The sequence below is a fragment of the Danio rerio genome, chromosome 7, assembly GCF_049306965.1.
Source record: "Danio rerio strain Tuebingen ecotype United States chromosome 7, GRCz12tu, whole genome shotgun sequence".
Taxonomy (NCBI): Eukaryota; Metazoa; Chordata; class Actinopteri; order Cypriniformes; family Danionidae; genus Danio; species Danio rerio.
In genome coordinates this window covers 72,585,020-72,601,276 of record NC_133182.1, presented here as the reverse complement: position 1 = coordinate 72,601,276, position 16,257 = coordinate 72,585,020, and the positions used below count along the sequence as shown (strand labels likewise).

The 16,257-nt window shown below is 38.2% G+C and overlaps 1 protein-coding gene across 3 annotated transcripts in view; it reads right to left on the bottom strand.

Moving 5' to 3' along the window:
• The window catches only part of sbf2 (SET binding factor 2), a 288,988-nt gene that overhangs the window by 8,818 nt on the left and 263,913 nt on the right, over positions 1-16,257 (bottom strand). For all 3 annotated transcript variants that reach the window (XM_009303601.4, XM_009303602.4, XM_021478035.2), the window contains 4 exons: positions 10,440-10,566; positions 7,955-8,082; positions 4,636-4,860; positions 1,050-1,157 (listed from right to left, as the gene is read on the bottom strand). In XM_009303601.4, coding sequence (XP_009301876.1) covers positions 1,050-1,157; positions 4,636-4,860; positions 7,955-8,082; positions 10,440-10,566 — 588 coding nt within the window. The remainder of the gene's footprint in view (positions 1-1,049; positions 1,158-4,635; positions 4,861-7,954; positions 8,083-10,439; positions 10,567-16,257) is intronic.

Genomic DNA, 16,257 nt, shown 5'->3' with positions numbered 1-16,257 from the left:
AGTCCAGCATTTGTAATTCGGTTCTCACTCCATTCAGCTCCCTTTTAGCCAAAGACATCTGCGGTTGGCATTAAAAGCAGTGTGGTGTACGGTAAAAGTTAAGTTTTCTATTTTTAGACTTTGGCATACTACAGCAAAACACAACATGTTTGCTATTCCAACCGGTCTCTTTTTGCAACCGGGAGCCAGTGTGACGTCATGTGTGACGTAGGTTGTTAATTCCTCTATTGTATGCTGGTTCCAATGCCTGGCGCACATTAGTCAGCTTTCCCATACTCCTGTGTGTGTATTGTGTTCATATCCTTGACATTCTGCCAGCCTCTGTTCAGGATCAATTTAATTGACACAATATTTCCTTTTTTTTTATTTGAAGAAAGATGAGAACTGTTCATCATTACATCATTGTGTGAAGATTTTTTTTTTTTTATCACAACAGATTCATTAATTCTGACATTTACTGTGACTACAGAAATGTTAATATGGGCTGTTAAAACTGCATTGTTTGTGTGTGTGTGATGTGAAACAGGCATACAGCTGAAGTCAAAATTATTAGCCCCCCTGAATTATTAGTGCCCCTGTATAATAGTTTTAAAAACTCATTTTTAATAACTGATTTATTTTATCTTTGCCATGATTACAGTAAATAATATTTTACTTGGTATTTTTCAAAACACTTTTATTCAGCTTAAAGTGACATTTGAAGGCTTAACTAGGTTATTTAGGTTAACTAGGCAGGTTAGGGTAATTAGGCCAGTTATTGTATAGCGATGGTTTGTTCTGTAGATTATCGGAATAAAAATAGCTTAAAGGGGCTAATAATTTTGTCCCAAAAATGGGTTTTAAAAAATTAAAAACTGCTTTTATTCTAGCCAAAATAAAACAAATAAGACTTTCTCCAGAAGAAAAAATATTATCAGACATACTGTGAAATTTTCCTTGCTCTGTTAAAAATCATTTGGGAAATATTTAAAAGAGAAAAATAAAATCAAAAGGGGGCTAATAATTCTGACTTCAACTAGATGTGTACACATTTACCATACAGCACTCACATTGCCCTCCTGTTTGAGGTCTTCCTGGATGCCGTCTATCGCTTTCTCCAGAGTGGTGTGCCAGGGTTCAGAGTGCTGTCCCTGTTCTCCTTCTAGCTTCTCAATGTCCTGCAACCACAAAGATCCAATATACAGATTCCAATTAAACCCATACTCTTTGCTTTCGTTCGGCTTCCTTAGCATTTCCTCAGGGCTCGTCTACACTGACATCTCTTCATAGTTATAATCAAACATTGACTGGGAGAAACTGATTGTGGTTTAAAAAGGTAGCAAACACCGACTCTCTGACAAATCCATTAAAGAGATAAAAATTACATTTCGTCACCATTTACTCGCACTCAGGTAGTTCTATATTATACATAACGTGGGTACGGAACGTATTCAGACCCCCTTAAATTTTCACTCTGTTATATTGCAACCATTCAAATGAGAGGCTTCACAACAACTCTGTGACTGTTCTTGAACTGTCTTGAGCCCTGACTTAAACCCAATTGAGCATCTCTGGAGAGACCTAAAAATGGCTGTCCACCAACGTTTAGCATCCTAGCTCACAGAACTGGAGCGGATTTGCAAGAATGAAAGGCAGAGGATGTCCAAATCGAAAAGACTCATGACTGTATTAGATCAGGGTGCTTCTACTTAATACCGAGCAAAGGGTCTGAATACTTAGGACCATGTGATATTACAGTTTTTTCTTTTTTTAATAAATCTGCAAAAATGTCAACAATTGTGTTTTTCTGTCAATATGGGGTGCTGTGTGCACATTATTGAGGGAAAAATAACTTAAATGATTTAAGCAAATGGTTGCAATATAACAAAGAGTAAAACATTTAAGGAGATTTGAATACTTTCCGCACCTACTGTATAGTATTTATAACATATTATATGTTATGAATAATCAGTGCTTGACTTTTTTGATCACCAGCCATTGTGGTTAGTAGTTTTCCAACGTTACTAGCCACTTGCCAATTTTACTAGCCACAAATTTTTGTTGGGAAAATATATTTTATATGCATAAATTTGACTTTGGCATGTTAAAAATGACCATTTTTAAAATATTTGTGGTATGTCCACATGCCTTCTTTTTTATTTCACATGACTTTTTAGGTCTCGACACTAAGGATTTACCCTTTTTTTTTCTCAGGCCACACCAAACTTATTATTTCTTTGCCACAAATGTTAAAGAATGTGTCAAAACAAGCTAAATATAGCTGTATACATAAACTTTTTATTCAACAAAAATGTTCTTAAAAAAACTATTGATATTTAATAAAAATATTCTCATTTATCTAAAACTATACACAGTAGTTTGTCCAGGCTAAGGGTCCATGATCATCAGCTAACTATAGATAAATGGAGAGTTATCTGTTATTAAAGCAATGTTACTGTAACTGATGATAAATAAACTATATTAACAAAAATAACTGCAAGCAAAAGAAAGCAGGTTAAGAATATTGTGTGTGATTGTGAAAGAATGATCACATGCACACGGTTAATGCTAGGCTCAGAAATAATCTGTTCAAAGAACGGTAAAAGCGAAAGTAGCAACAGCAGCTGCATATAAAACATCTGGAGATCTGTTTAAAGCAGCAGGACTGTGGGTGCAGGAGCACCAATTTTTCCCAATCTATTTCGAAGAGAAACGATCGCCATACCTGTCAACCCTCCTGTTTACCCAGGGATTCTCCCGTATTTTACTGTTCTATCCTGCTATCATCCCGTAAAGGTATTTTCCCGTATTTCTACCGTATTTTCAGTCTTTCTCTGAACAGCCGAGCCTCCTTATTCGCAACCCATATCGCCGAACCATCAGGGGTCGCCCCTTGCTGTAAAACATGAGTCTTCTGTGCTTTCGCTTTGTTTAGGAATGAAAACACTTATAAATAAATATTAAAAACGGCGCGATTCCATTTCCTTTTGATTACAGGTGCCTATACAATCCTCAAAACGTCATATAATGGTACATGACTGTCAGCTGATGCGCTCCACAGTGATAAACAGACGCTGTTTCCCAAACGGATTTTGTACACGCGTAAACGGACACATACACACATAATTAATAATAATAACATATAAGGATGTCGATTTTGGTAGTTTTTTTCTCCAAACACAACTAATTTTGTCTTAAATGAGCATAAAAAGAAAGGAAAGCAGTCGAATGCTTTCATTATAACGTTAGATGTGTGCATTTTTAAAATGACATCTCTTATTTAATGAAATAAAAATATATATACTAATAAATGAGAGATTAATTTGTTGCTCTTTAATCAGAATGTGTACGTTATACAGTGGAAAAACGGCTAATGAGATTGATAGCTTGATTCCATTTCATTATATCAGCTATTAATTTTAATAAGCTGAACTTTTTGCTAATGCATTTGCTGCTAATGTATATATTTATTCTACTTTTGTTAATAATATTTTTAATACATATTACCGACCATTAGGGGGGGGTTCCTTATCATGGTGGGCATATCCCTTATTTTCATATCGCAATATCGACAAGTATTACGATCACACAGTTGCATTTCCAGGTTGTTTTGCAAAAGGAAATGGGAGCTTTTAAGCACTCGTTTCAGCTGCTTTGATGCATGCGACACTGTCGTCAGTGAGCGAGGATTGCCTGTGTCTCACCGTGTGCCTGATCATCCTCTTGTTCAGCATTCACCTGCTTTCTTTTGCTCGCGTGAACACTCATCAATCGTGCTGCTTCTTGATTCTAAGAACGGATTTGCACGCATATTGACAAACGGTCTTAAACTAAAATTGTAATCTTTAGGGACGAGGCAGCTCTGGCAATTTAAACAATAATTTTCAACCAGAAAAAGTGGCTAGTGGTGGTGTCTGTCTAACCTGCCACATTTGAAATCTACCAGCATTTGACAGGTGTTAATGTCAAGCCCTGTATATAATGTTGTATAACGTATAACATATAACTATCTAACTATATGATGTCTATCTAACTATAACGAAATTATTTCTTCTGTTGAAATGGTCCCACTTTATATTAAGTGGCCTTAACTAATATGTACTTACATAGGAATTAATAGTTTGTTACTTATTGTGTAAATACATGTATTTACTGTGTACTTGTGCTTGATTAAATACATGTATGTAATTACATCTGTAATTAACTTTTGTAATTACATTTGTAAATACACTGTTGACCATCCCTTACATCTTAACCCACCCTTAAACCTACCCATACCACCAAACCTGTCCATAACTCTACCCCTATCCCAACTCTAAAGCACCACAAGTGTTCTCTAATACATTATAAACACAGTAAGTACATTGTATTTATTTTTTGATGTAAGTAAATAGTAGTTACGGACACTTAATATAAAGTGGGACCGTTGAAATCAAAACAAGTTATTTAGAAGAATGTTGGAGGAAAGCATCCATAGTTGTCGTTTTCTCAACATTCTTCAATACCTACAGATTTGGAACAAGTGGATGATCGGCTGTGATTTTAACGCTTCCTGCAGCACTTTTAATTTCATTATGAGAGTAAAGCTTGCAGTTGTCGGAATTTCGTAGCGTTGGTTCAGCTAAATGAAGAAAAAACAAAGACATATGGACTTACAGCTAAGAGTTTGGATATGGCATCAGGCTGTGCCCGGCTGACGCTGCTGTAACACGGCCAGACGATCCTCCTCTTGGTGGTGGCGATGGTGTCGGACTCCTCCATGCTCTGTGAGCGCACAGTGAGCATGCACCAGTCATAGGACGGGCCTGTGGACAGCGTCTCCCCAGTGTAGAACTCCCATGTTGTCAGATTGGGGATTGAAATCAGAGGTTTCAACACCGGCTACCAAGAAAAAGACAGAAACTATTGTTTGGATTTTTTATAAAGACGCCATCAGTGCAATGTCAATTAGTTAATATGGAACCTTTGACAGAATTAGGCATTGCCTGTCCATTATATGTGTTAACATACAACTTTTTATCCTTAAGAATGAATCCAGTCATTTTCATATGTATTTACATGTGTAAACATACAGTACACACATCTTGTATATGTACAAGATGTATTAAGTCCAATTGAGAAAACGGGCGACATGGTGGCTAAGTGGTTAGCACTGTCGCCTAACAGCAAGAAGGTCGCTGGTTCGAGCCCTGGCTGGGTCAGTTGGCATTTCTGTGTGGAGTTTGGATATGTATTATATATATATACAAAGGAATAACTGTCATCATTAATCGTGATTGTCATTTTTTCTGTTATCGTGCAGCCATAACCAGTGGGCCCAACTAACCCTACAGGACGGCACTGGTGACCAAATTCTTTTAGATTCAAGTAAGCAAACTAATCCGATAAGAAACGTATAATTTATGTCTAAACAAACCTACAGTAGCTATTGGCATGATACAATTGCATTTGAGCAGGTCAGAAAACCTCATTCACTTATATTTATCGGGAATCGTCCCATTATTTTACATGCCATCTCAAAACAACAGCAAAAAAAAAAAAAAAAAAAACATGCATAAGCTTAATTAGAAGAAGCATGGGACTTCTTTCCCAACCCTACAGACGTCTTAAGTTTACAATGTGCAGCCAGTGTTCAAAAAAGGAATGGGGAAGAAAGAAGAAATAACCCTGGAAGCCCTTTGCTCTCACTAAACTTCAAGTATGTTTTTGTTTGGGGTATGGGTGAACTGATTTTCCCATTTTGAAACGGTGTCAGAGGATGACCGCCAGTGAGAAGATATGCTTTCCCAGTCATGCAATAGTGGTGAACTGCTCTTCATTGTGAACGTAATCAAAGCATTAGCATGTTTGAAAGTAGTAGTCAACATAACCTCTGCGCAGAGTGGTTTTCAACATAGGGGCCGTGACATTATTGCAGGGTGGCGGCCAGCTGGTATTAACAGAAATAACATTGTTAATACAGGGTTTCTGCAGTTTTCACCAGTCAAATGTAACTTTTTAAGACCTTTTTAACATCATGAATATAATTTCAGACTTTTAAAATGCTGAAGATTTTTTTGTAATGGCCAGTGGAATTTTTTACTTGCCCTATTTCAATTCAAATTTGGTTATTTCTTAGCCACGTACTTTAAATAATGTGTCAAAACATGCACACTCTAGTTATATACATATATTTTTTATAAGCATAAACTTTCTTTACAAAAAGACAAGTTTTAATAGCTTTAAAATACATTTTATGACATTTAAGACCCTGCAGACACCATGAAATACATGTAAAAATATCTAGACATAATTTAATGTATAACTAAATAACGAAAAATAAATAATGAATTGTTACAATGCAGTCACTCTCAAACAGGTCTGTCCAGGTCTGTGTCCTCACCATATACATAATCTAAAAATACATGGAGAACATTTAAATGTTATTGTGAGAAAGATAATTAAACCATATTGGTAAATAGAGTTAATAAATGTAACTTTTGCTTAAAGTATTCTTGAGATCGATTTTTGGTGACAGGATGGATGTTGGCCCGATTAGATAGCTTTATATGGACAAAGCAAAATGATGACCTGTTTAAAATGATTAAAGACCTACAACACCATATTCCAGTGAATTTAAAGACTTAAGGCCTAAAAATTGCATTTAAAGGCTGAAATTTAAGACATTTTAAAATAAGGAGAATTTAAAACCCAAAATTTAAGACATTTTAAAATGAAAACATTTTAAGACCTAAAATTTAAGATATTTTAAAATTAAGACATTTTAAGACCTGAAATTTAAGATATTTTAAAATTAAGACATTTTAAGACCTAAAATTTAAGATATTTTAAAATTAAGACATTTTAAGACAATTATTTGAGACATTTTAAGACCCAAAATTTAAGACATTTTAAAATAAAGACATGTTAAGACCTGAAATTTAAAATATTTTAAAATTAAGACATTTTAAGACCTGAAATTTAAGATATTTTAAAATTAAGACATTTTAAGACAATTATTTGAGACATTTTAAGACCCAAAATTTAAGACATTTTAAAATAAAGACATGTTAAGACCTGAAATTTAAGATATTTTAAAATTAAGACATTTTAAGACCTGAAATTTAAGATATTTTAAAATTAAGACATTTTAGGACCTGAAATTTAAGATATTTTAAAATTAAGACATTTTAAACCGTTTGAATTAAAAAGTCTTAAACACCTGCAGAAAGCCTGTATTCACCACGTAATCTCACAGCAGTTCGTAACTTTGATTTAGTGGCTAATTCGTTGTGCAAGAGTATGGTAAAACTTCACTGTTCCAAAAAAAAAAAAAAAAATCCATCTTGCAGGTCTAGTCTTAATTCTATAATTAAACGTAAAGCTGTCTGAAATGAAAACAGCTGATGGAGTATACACTAACCTACGCATTGTTTAGTCACAAGATGGCGCCAAACAGTTAAAAATGCAAAGTTGACAGAACCGAAACGAACTACAAACAAAGCATAGACTACCTACATATTCATCCACAAGACGACGCCAAACAGTCGAGAACAGTCAAAAACAACAGTGTGACAGACAAGTAGATACATATGGATGTGGGCGTAAGTATATGGATTTGAACGTGTTCACCGACAACCAAGGTGAAGGTTCGAAGTTCCTGGATGAGCCTGTGTTATTTAGAGGTTGTAAACTGGGAATAACATGCACTGGAATGTTGAGACTGACCAATCAGAAGTGAGTATTCCAGACAGCCGTGTAATAAAGGCACTTAACTGTTTTGCATCTGATTAAGTTGCTGACCAACCCATCACAAGAAGCAAGTTCGTTTACAAATTGTAGTGGGCTGCAGAAACATATGTGTTTTTGTTTAGAAGGAGAAAGCTCTGATCTAGACCATTAGAGCAGTCTGGGACACACACACACACACACACACACACACACACACACACAACACACAACACACAACACACAACACACAACACACACTCCTTACCTCTGTCTCTGATGGGCTGTACAGGTAGTTAAAGAAAAGAGGGCCCTTGCGGTGCATTCGGTTGATACACTCCCAGATACAGATTCCTCTCTTGGACTGCTTTTCTCCTTTGTCCTCAAACAATGTGCCTTCAGTGAGGAGACACAAAGAAACAGTTGTTAATCACACATTACACAAAGTAACACGATCAGGAGAGAAACTTAATATCAAGAGTCAGGACTGATAAGACTAGCAGCACTTAAAAGAAGTGCTTGCAAGGGTCATCGGGGCTGTTACAGGTAGGTAAAGCAAGACTGCACGTGTCAGCTGTAACACTGCACAGCCATTCAAACCTAAGTTTATTTGACAAACACAACTGAAAAACATTTGCACAATGATGTAATTGTGGCGATAAAACGGTAAATGCTTTATAGCGTATATGCACAGCTAGTGCTTTTTCCCCTACCGATAAGCTTCCGGTGAACGGTTAATGTGACTTTTATTTATACAGTTTCTTTTACAGCACTGATGTTGTAATGTAATGAAAATGTAATCAGCTAAATAGACTTAAGCATTCATTCAGTGGTTCATTTAACTCGGTCCTGGAGGGCCGGTGTCCTGCATATTTTAGTTCCAACCCCAATTCAACACACCTGAACCAGCCAATCAAGCTCTTTCTAGGTGTACTAGAAACTTCCAAGTAAGTGTTTTGAAGGAAGTTAGAGCTAAACTATGCAGGACACCGGCCCTCCAGGACCGAGTTTGAACACCCCTGATTTAGTTGTTTCAGCATGTGCCGTCATTATAAGCAGGCTAGTGCAGAAACTCCGTTGAAAATACTGGAGAAAAATAAATGTTAATATTTACACAAAATGGCAGGGGAAAATGGAATTCAATGCAGTGCTTCTTGTACAGTCTGAGATACACTTTACATTGTATATCAATCAGACTGTGAAGATCATTGATTTTTAAAGAAAGCAAACCTTAAACAGCGATTTTTGTAACTGCATACAGTTCACCGGAAGCGCTTTAACAGGGTTACTGAAAGCTTAGGCTGCATTTACACTGCAGATCTTGATGGTAAATTCTGATTTTGTGACTGTATCTGATTTTTTTTTTTTGATGATCTGCTTACATCAGCTTTTAAGGGCCTACTCACACTATGCCATCCATACCGTGCTCAGGCGTTTCCCGGATCGTTTGAGAAGTGTGAGTGCGCTGAATCGTTGGAAGAGGTGTGCCTGAGCGCGGTTCACTTGGGCCCGAAACTGAAACCGAGACGTGACTTTAAGGGATTTCATATGGATTTATTAATCATTCTTACTGTTTAGTGAATGCAAACTGCCGTAGTTTATTAAAGACGAGAACTCATCACAGCACGACAGCTGCGCGGCTTCAGCAGACCTCCTCATTCCTGCAGCACGAGGGCTTTATGATTGTTTTTGAGTGCCAAAAGTGGCGGATCTGTTCGGCGAAATATCTGACTGCGTGTCACTACATCCCTAAGGACTGTATAGCGAAATATTTGACTGCATGTCACTGCAAATCAAACGACTGAAGCAATATAACTAGAGAAATCTCCACTGCGCTGCTGAGTGACAGGGCTTCTCACTGAACAGCGCAGCAGCGATGACGTAAGCGTGCCGAGGCCCATTTGTGGTGTGAGTGCGGGCCGTCGGGGGAGACAATCGTGCTTTGGCCTGGTTCGAGGCAACTGTACCTAGTGAGTATGGCCTAAAAGTGATTGGTATCCGATCGTCTGCATTTACACAGCACACGACAGGAATAAAAAGATAACCAGGAAAAAAAGAGTGGGCTCTGACTAGCAGCTGATAATTAAAGAGTGCTCTTTTCTCTATTCCTGTATGCAATCTGTTTGCAGCTTTAGACAAGCTGTTTTACTATAGTTTGTGACAGAAAGGTTCTCATTTGTCTATCTTATTTTGATATATAGGCTTTTTTAAACCTTTAGGCATCTTAATGTAATGTCCATGGCCTGATTTATGCATCTGATGTATGCACTAGTTTTATATTAGTTTATATTGGTTACGTGGCGGACATTGTGCTCTCTCGCTCTCGTTAACATGCTTAAATACCTGTGCTATATGACAATATAAAAGCTGTTTTACTCCTCGTGTATGAGATTTAAGGTTTGGGACTCTGCTGAAGTCAGTTCTGAAATGAAAGTGTCAGACTTGATGTAGTTCGCTATGGTTTTTAATGACGCGCGACTTGCATTGACAGGTGAAAATCCGATCTACCTGCTTACACTTCAGACACAGATCTGATTCAAATCAGATACATTTCCACATATGAACAAGGCCTGAATCTGATTTGAGTAAATTGGAATCCATGTGATTTCTTTCTGCTTACACGTACATGGGCCATATCCGATCAAAAATCGGAATTGAGTCACTTGAACAGTGCAATGTAAATGCGGCCTAAAAGTCCTTCTGCAAATACCCTACTGTGTTAAAGGATGATGTGAGGATCTGCTCATACACACCGTGCTCCAGGCGCTCGTAATCTGAGTCCAGAAGGAAGTTCTTGAAGCGATTGGAGACGTAGTGATATGCCAGAAACTTCAGATAGTATTGATTAAACTCGAACTCAAGGGGGTACTGGTTATGAACCTGCAATAAGAAAGTCACATTAGAGGAGCTTTATGGATATATTCATGGCTTTTAACTTCGGGTTATCACCATTCTAAACACAGGTAAAGACATATTTTTTCCCTTCACTTTAGTCAATAGGTGAAGTCTGTTTATCACCACAGTCACCACTGGCTTGCTTGATTTTGGACATGTGGAGCTGCGCATTGATGTATTTGCTCTTCAGTGTTTGGACTTTCAGCAGTGAAATTAAACCACACTGAACTAAACTAAACTGAACTTCAACTCCGAATCAGAATCAGTTTTATTGCCAAGTGTGCTTCTCACACACACACACACACACAAGGAATTTGTTTTGGCTACAGAAGCCTACAGTGTACATAAAGTGACAACACAAAATAAATATAAAAAAAGATGATAAACATTAAACCGAGATGCAGTTAGTCAAGAAATCTGGATGTTGAACTGTATGTACAGATTTGTTATAAATATACAGGTTATAAGGTGCTTTGTACAAGTGTGTATGAGAAGATTTTGCAAATATTTATTGCACAGTAGGGGGATATTTAACTGTTCATAAGGTAGATGGCCTGAGGAAAGAAACTTCTCCTCTGGCTGGCTGTTTTTGTGCTTGGTGCTCTGAAGCGCCAACCAGACGATAACATTTCGAACAGGTGGTGTGCTGGGTGCGAGGTGTCCAGAGTAATTTTGCGAGCCCTTTTACTCAGTACAGTTCTTGAAGTTTAGAAAAGGTAGTGCCAGTGATTCGTTCAGCAGTCCGGACTATTCGCTGCAGTCTGCGGAGGTCGGTTTAGGCAGCTGAGCCGAAGCAGTCGGTGATGGAAGTGCAGAGGATGGATTGGATGACAGCTGAGTAGAACTGTCAAGCAGCTCCTGTGGCAGGTTAAACTTCCTCAGCTGACGAAGGAAGTACAGTCTCTGCTGGGCTTTCCTCACAATAGAGTCTATGTGAATGTCCCACTTCAGATCCTGAGAGACGGTGGTGTCCAGGAACCTGACTCTACTGCAGCCACAGTGCTGTTCATGTTGGTGAGTGGGGGGAGTGCAGGGGGGTCTCTCCTAAAGTCCACTGTCATCTCCACTGTTTTGAGCGTGTTCAGCTCAAAACAACTCTGAAAACTGGACTGACACAGTTTCAATTCGCTACAACTTCTATGTGAAGCTGCTTTGACACAATCTACATTGTAAAAGCTATATATAGACATAAAGATGAAGTGAATTGAACATGCTTAACACCTGTAATTTGACAGGGGTGTTAGCAGGTTTAAGCGCTGTACTTGTGGGATTAACCCTGCATAATGGAGTTAAATTTGTTCCCTGTGAAACGGAGCAGTGTTTATTTGTTGCTGCTGGATGCTTGGCAACAGACAGCCAGTCAGAAACTCTGCAGCGATACTGTACATCGTTTTTAGAAGCCAACGAAGCTAACATGACATTAAATAAAATCTGCAAAAAAAAAATATGATGCATGGTTTTTATTTCAGTGGGTTTTTTTTTTTTTGCATGCGGATATGCTTGTCTATCGGGAAAAGCTCTGTCTTTGTGTGGATGTGGCCTTAAACCGCAGCTGAAGTGACTCATGAACCCCATGACCATTGAGCAGCACTTTGAGACCATTGAGGTTGCCCCAAATGAGCCTGTCCTTGTTCATTTTGGCTGAGCGTCTTCCAAATGACAAATAACCAATTGCTTCATCCCTCTCTTGTTCCCACCATGCTTGGTCCATGAGCTCACAGCATTCCTGCAGTGTCCGGCCAGCAGGAGGAGGACGAGAAAGACTCAGCTGTCAGAATGCACGCTCGAGCTTTCCTTTTGCAATCCCCATGGTGGGCAAGCAATTTAGACAGAGCTGCTCGTTCTACCTACACCCCTCACCCCCTTTGAAATGATCATCGACAGATGGTGTATCAACCTGCAGCCAGCATTGTCCTTGCCGTGTTTCGCCATCACTTCTCAACATGCACGTTCAGCGGAAAACAGCAATTTGGTATATTCTGTTGATCTGTGGTACATGAGAAAAAGTGAAGTATCTCCAGAGAGATGTGCACCACTCCCATGCTTTTACAGACATGCATTGTTCTTAGGCTTGGTGTGATGAAATCAAGGCGTTTGAATGACCCAGCGGAGGTCCTGCCGTGTCACAGACCACAGAAATATAGCGAAAGCATCTGAAAATAGACGTGTCTCATCTTCGAGGCAGCTGTTGTTTTTGCCAGGACGTCCAGGTGGCCTGGAGTGTGAGAACTTTTGCAAGCTCTTCGGTCTGGAACCCGCTGCTTGAACATTACCACACGATGACCCTCCCGCTGATGTTATTTTGGTGCCTTTTTTAAAATCCCTCTAACTAATCGTTTCCTGGGCGTTTGCTAATCATTTTCTTGAATTGTACGCTCTCAGTGGTGTTGAATCACTGTGAAAAAAGAGCTTTTCACACTTGAGACTGTTAACCCGGGCGACATGGTGGTGCAGTGGGTAGCACATTAGCCTCGCATCAAGAAGGGCACTGGATCAAGCCTCTGCTGGGTCCGTTGGCATTTCTGTGTGGAGTTGGCATGTTCTCCACGCGTTCGTGTGGGTTTCCTCCGGGTGCTCCGGTTTTCCCCACAAGTCCAAAGACATGTGGTATAGGCGAATTAGGTATGCAAAAATTGACCGTAGTGTATGTGTGTGAATGAGTGTGTGTGGATGTTTCCCTTTGATGGGTTGCAGGGCATTCGCTGCATAAAACATATGTTGGATAAGTTGCCGGTTCATTCCGCTGTGGCGACCCTAGAGTAATAAAGGGATTAAGCCAAAAAGAAAATGAATGAATGAATGAACTGTTAACCCTGGAATATCTTGAATTATTTGTAGGCACATTTCATGCTGCTCATACTACAGTACAACTGGGGTTAATGAATAATCAAGGGGAATCAATAACAGCAGGGTTCAACGCTAAGGATTTTTTCTAATGGGCCGATCGGGCCAGTGGTTGAGATTTAACTTGCCCTGCCAAAATTTTCACTCGCACCACCTAAAAAAAAAAGTTAATAGCTATTTCTTAGCCAAATATTTAAATAATGTTTGTGAATCTAGAATTTAAACATTTTAAAAATGTTAATAAATGTATAATGAGCAAAATTTTAAGATTTTATGCAAACGAAAGAGCAGTATGGAAAATGAGCAGGTATTTTATTGCAATTCTAAATAATTTTTATATAAAAAAGCCTGTCAAACTGACAACTTTTTTTATTTCTTTATTTTTTTTCAGTTTCTTAATTGGTAACACTTTACAATAAGGTTCATTAGTAAATGCATTTACTAACATGAACTAATGATGAACAACACTTGTACAGCATTTATTAATCATAATTAAACATTTACTAATGCATTATTAACATTCAAGTCCATGCTTGTTAACATTAGTTAATGCACCATGAGTTAACATGAACTAATAATGAAGTACTGTAAGAGTAAGTTTTCATTAACCAACGTTAACTAACATAAACAAATACAGTAGTAAATGTATTGTTCACTGTTTGTTCATCTTAGTAAATGCATTAATTAACATTAACTAATGAACCTTATTGTAAAGTGTGACCTCTTAATTTTGTACCCATGTAATTGTCTGCTTCCAAGACTTTAGCAACAGACGTTTTCTTTTAGCCTCATAGTTTGATGTTGTCGCCATGTTGCCATCTTTTCGCTGTACTGGTTGTTACCAGGTTATAAAAAAAAATAACATGCTCATCGTTACTGTCCGATAGGGGGCAGTAACAATCCTGTCTACTGTCCCGAGCGTCTTTCACGCTGGCCCTGGGCCACAGGGCAGTCCTTACTTTTGAGCCCTGAACAGTAATTTCACACTGTACATTACTAATCCCTGGGCTAAAGTACTTATTTACATATTCACAGCATCACTGTTGCTAACTGGATGAACAGTAGGCAATGTTTTTACATCTCCACAATTGCATCCGTTCATTCATTTTCTTTAGTCTCTGATTTATCAGGGGTCACCACAGTGGAATGAACTTCCAACTATTCTAGCATATGTTTGTTTTGTTTTTTACGCAGCGGATGCCCTTCCAGCCGCAACTCAATACTGGGAAACACCCATAAACTCTCGCAATCACACACACTGTCATATACTATAGCCAATTTCATTTATTCATTCATTTTCTTTTCGGCTTAGTCCACTTATTATTCTGGGGTCGCAACTTATCTACCATATGTTTTACGTAGCTGATGCCCTTCCAGCCGCAACCCAGTACTGGGAAACACCCATAAGCTCTTGCAATTACACACTCATACCCTATAGCCTATTTAGTGAAGGTAATTCACCTATACCGCTTGTCTTTGGAGGGTGGGGGAAACTGGAGCACCCACAAGAACATGCAGACTCCACACAGAAATGACAACTGGCCCAGCCGGGAGTAAAACCAGCGATCTTCTTGCTGTGAGGTGACAATGCTAACCACTGAGCCACCGTGCCACACTTTTTCCATATATTGTCAGTCATAAGAAATGTCACCCAATACAGGTCTTTAGATTTTAAGCCTTATGAGACAAAGGTACAAATTGATGAAAAGCATATGTGGTTGACCAAGTATGTGATCTTAAAACCTTAATTAATTTATAAAATTGACTTAAAAACCTCTCTAAAAGTGAACATACACCAGAATATATTTGAATGTATTTATTAATGATTTTGACTCACATGATAATTTTAAGTGGTTAAAAAAATTTAAAAATTTAAAGCTAAATATGTTTTCTTAGAGTTTACCTACAGCTGCGCACATTTTCCCTTTTCTAATTATAGATCACAACTTTTGTGTGGGAAGTAGAACTCGCCATGTTCTTCTTGCAGCGCCACATATTGATCTGAGGTCTCATTTATAAACATGGCATACTCACAAAATGGGTGTAAATGTGTGAATGCCATTTTTATAAACGAGACTACAGACTAATAAGCAAGAATAACACGGCGAGTGCTTTTTATTGAAGTTCTTAAAGGGACAGTTCACCTAAAAACGAAAATGTCCTCTTAATTTACTTCCCCTCAGGTCATTCAAGATGTAGGTGACTTTTCTTGCTTCAGTAATACATAACAGAAAACTCTGAGCCCTGGTTTCACTCTCCCTAATCGCTGGTCCTGATTAGATGAAAAGCCTATATGATACCACCTTTTTTTATATGACACTACCTCTGAGCGTGCTTCACACAGGTGAGTGGGTTTGACAAACCACCTGTGGAAATCACATGTACACATTTATATTTAAAGTTAAATATGTTTTCTTAAAGTTTACCTACAGCTGTGCACATTTTCCCCTTCCAATTATAGATCACAACTTTTGTGTGGGAAGTAGAACGCGCCTTGATCTTCTTGCAGAGCCACATATTGATCTGAGGTCTCATTTATAAACATGGCATACTCACAAAATGGGTTTAAATGTGTGTATATACGCCATGTTTATAAATGAGACTACAGACTAAAATGTGGTGCCACAGGAACACGGCAAGTGCATTTTATTAAAGTTCTTAAGGGGACAGTTCACCTAAAAACGAAAATGTCCTCTTAATTTACTTCCCCTCAGGTCATTCAAGATGTAGGTGACTTTTCTTGCTTCAGTAACGCATTACAGAAAACTCTAAGCCCTGGTTTTACTCTCCCTAATCGCTGGTCCCGATTAGACAAAAAGCCAAATGATACTA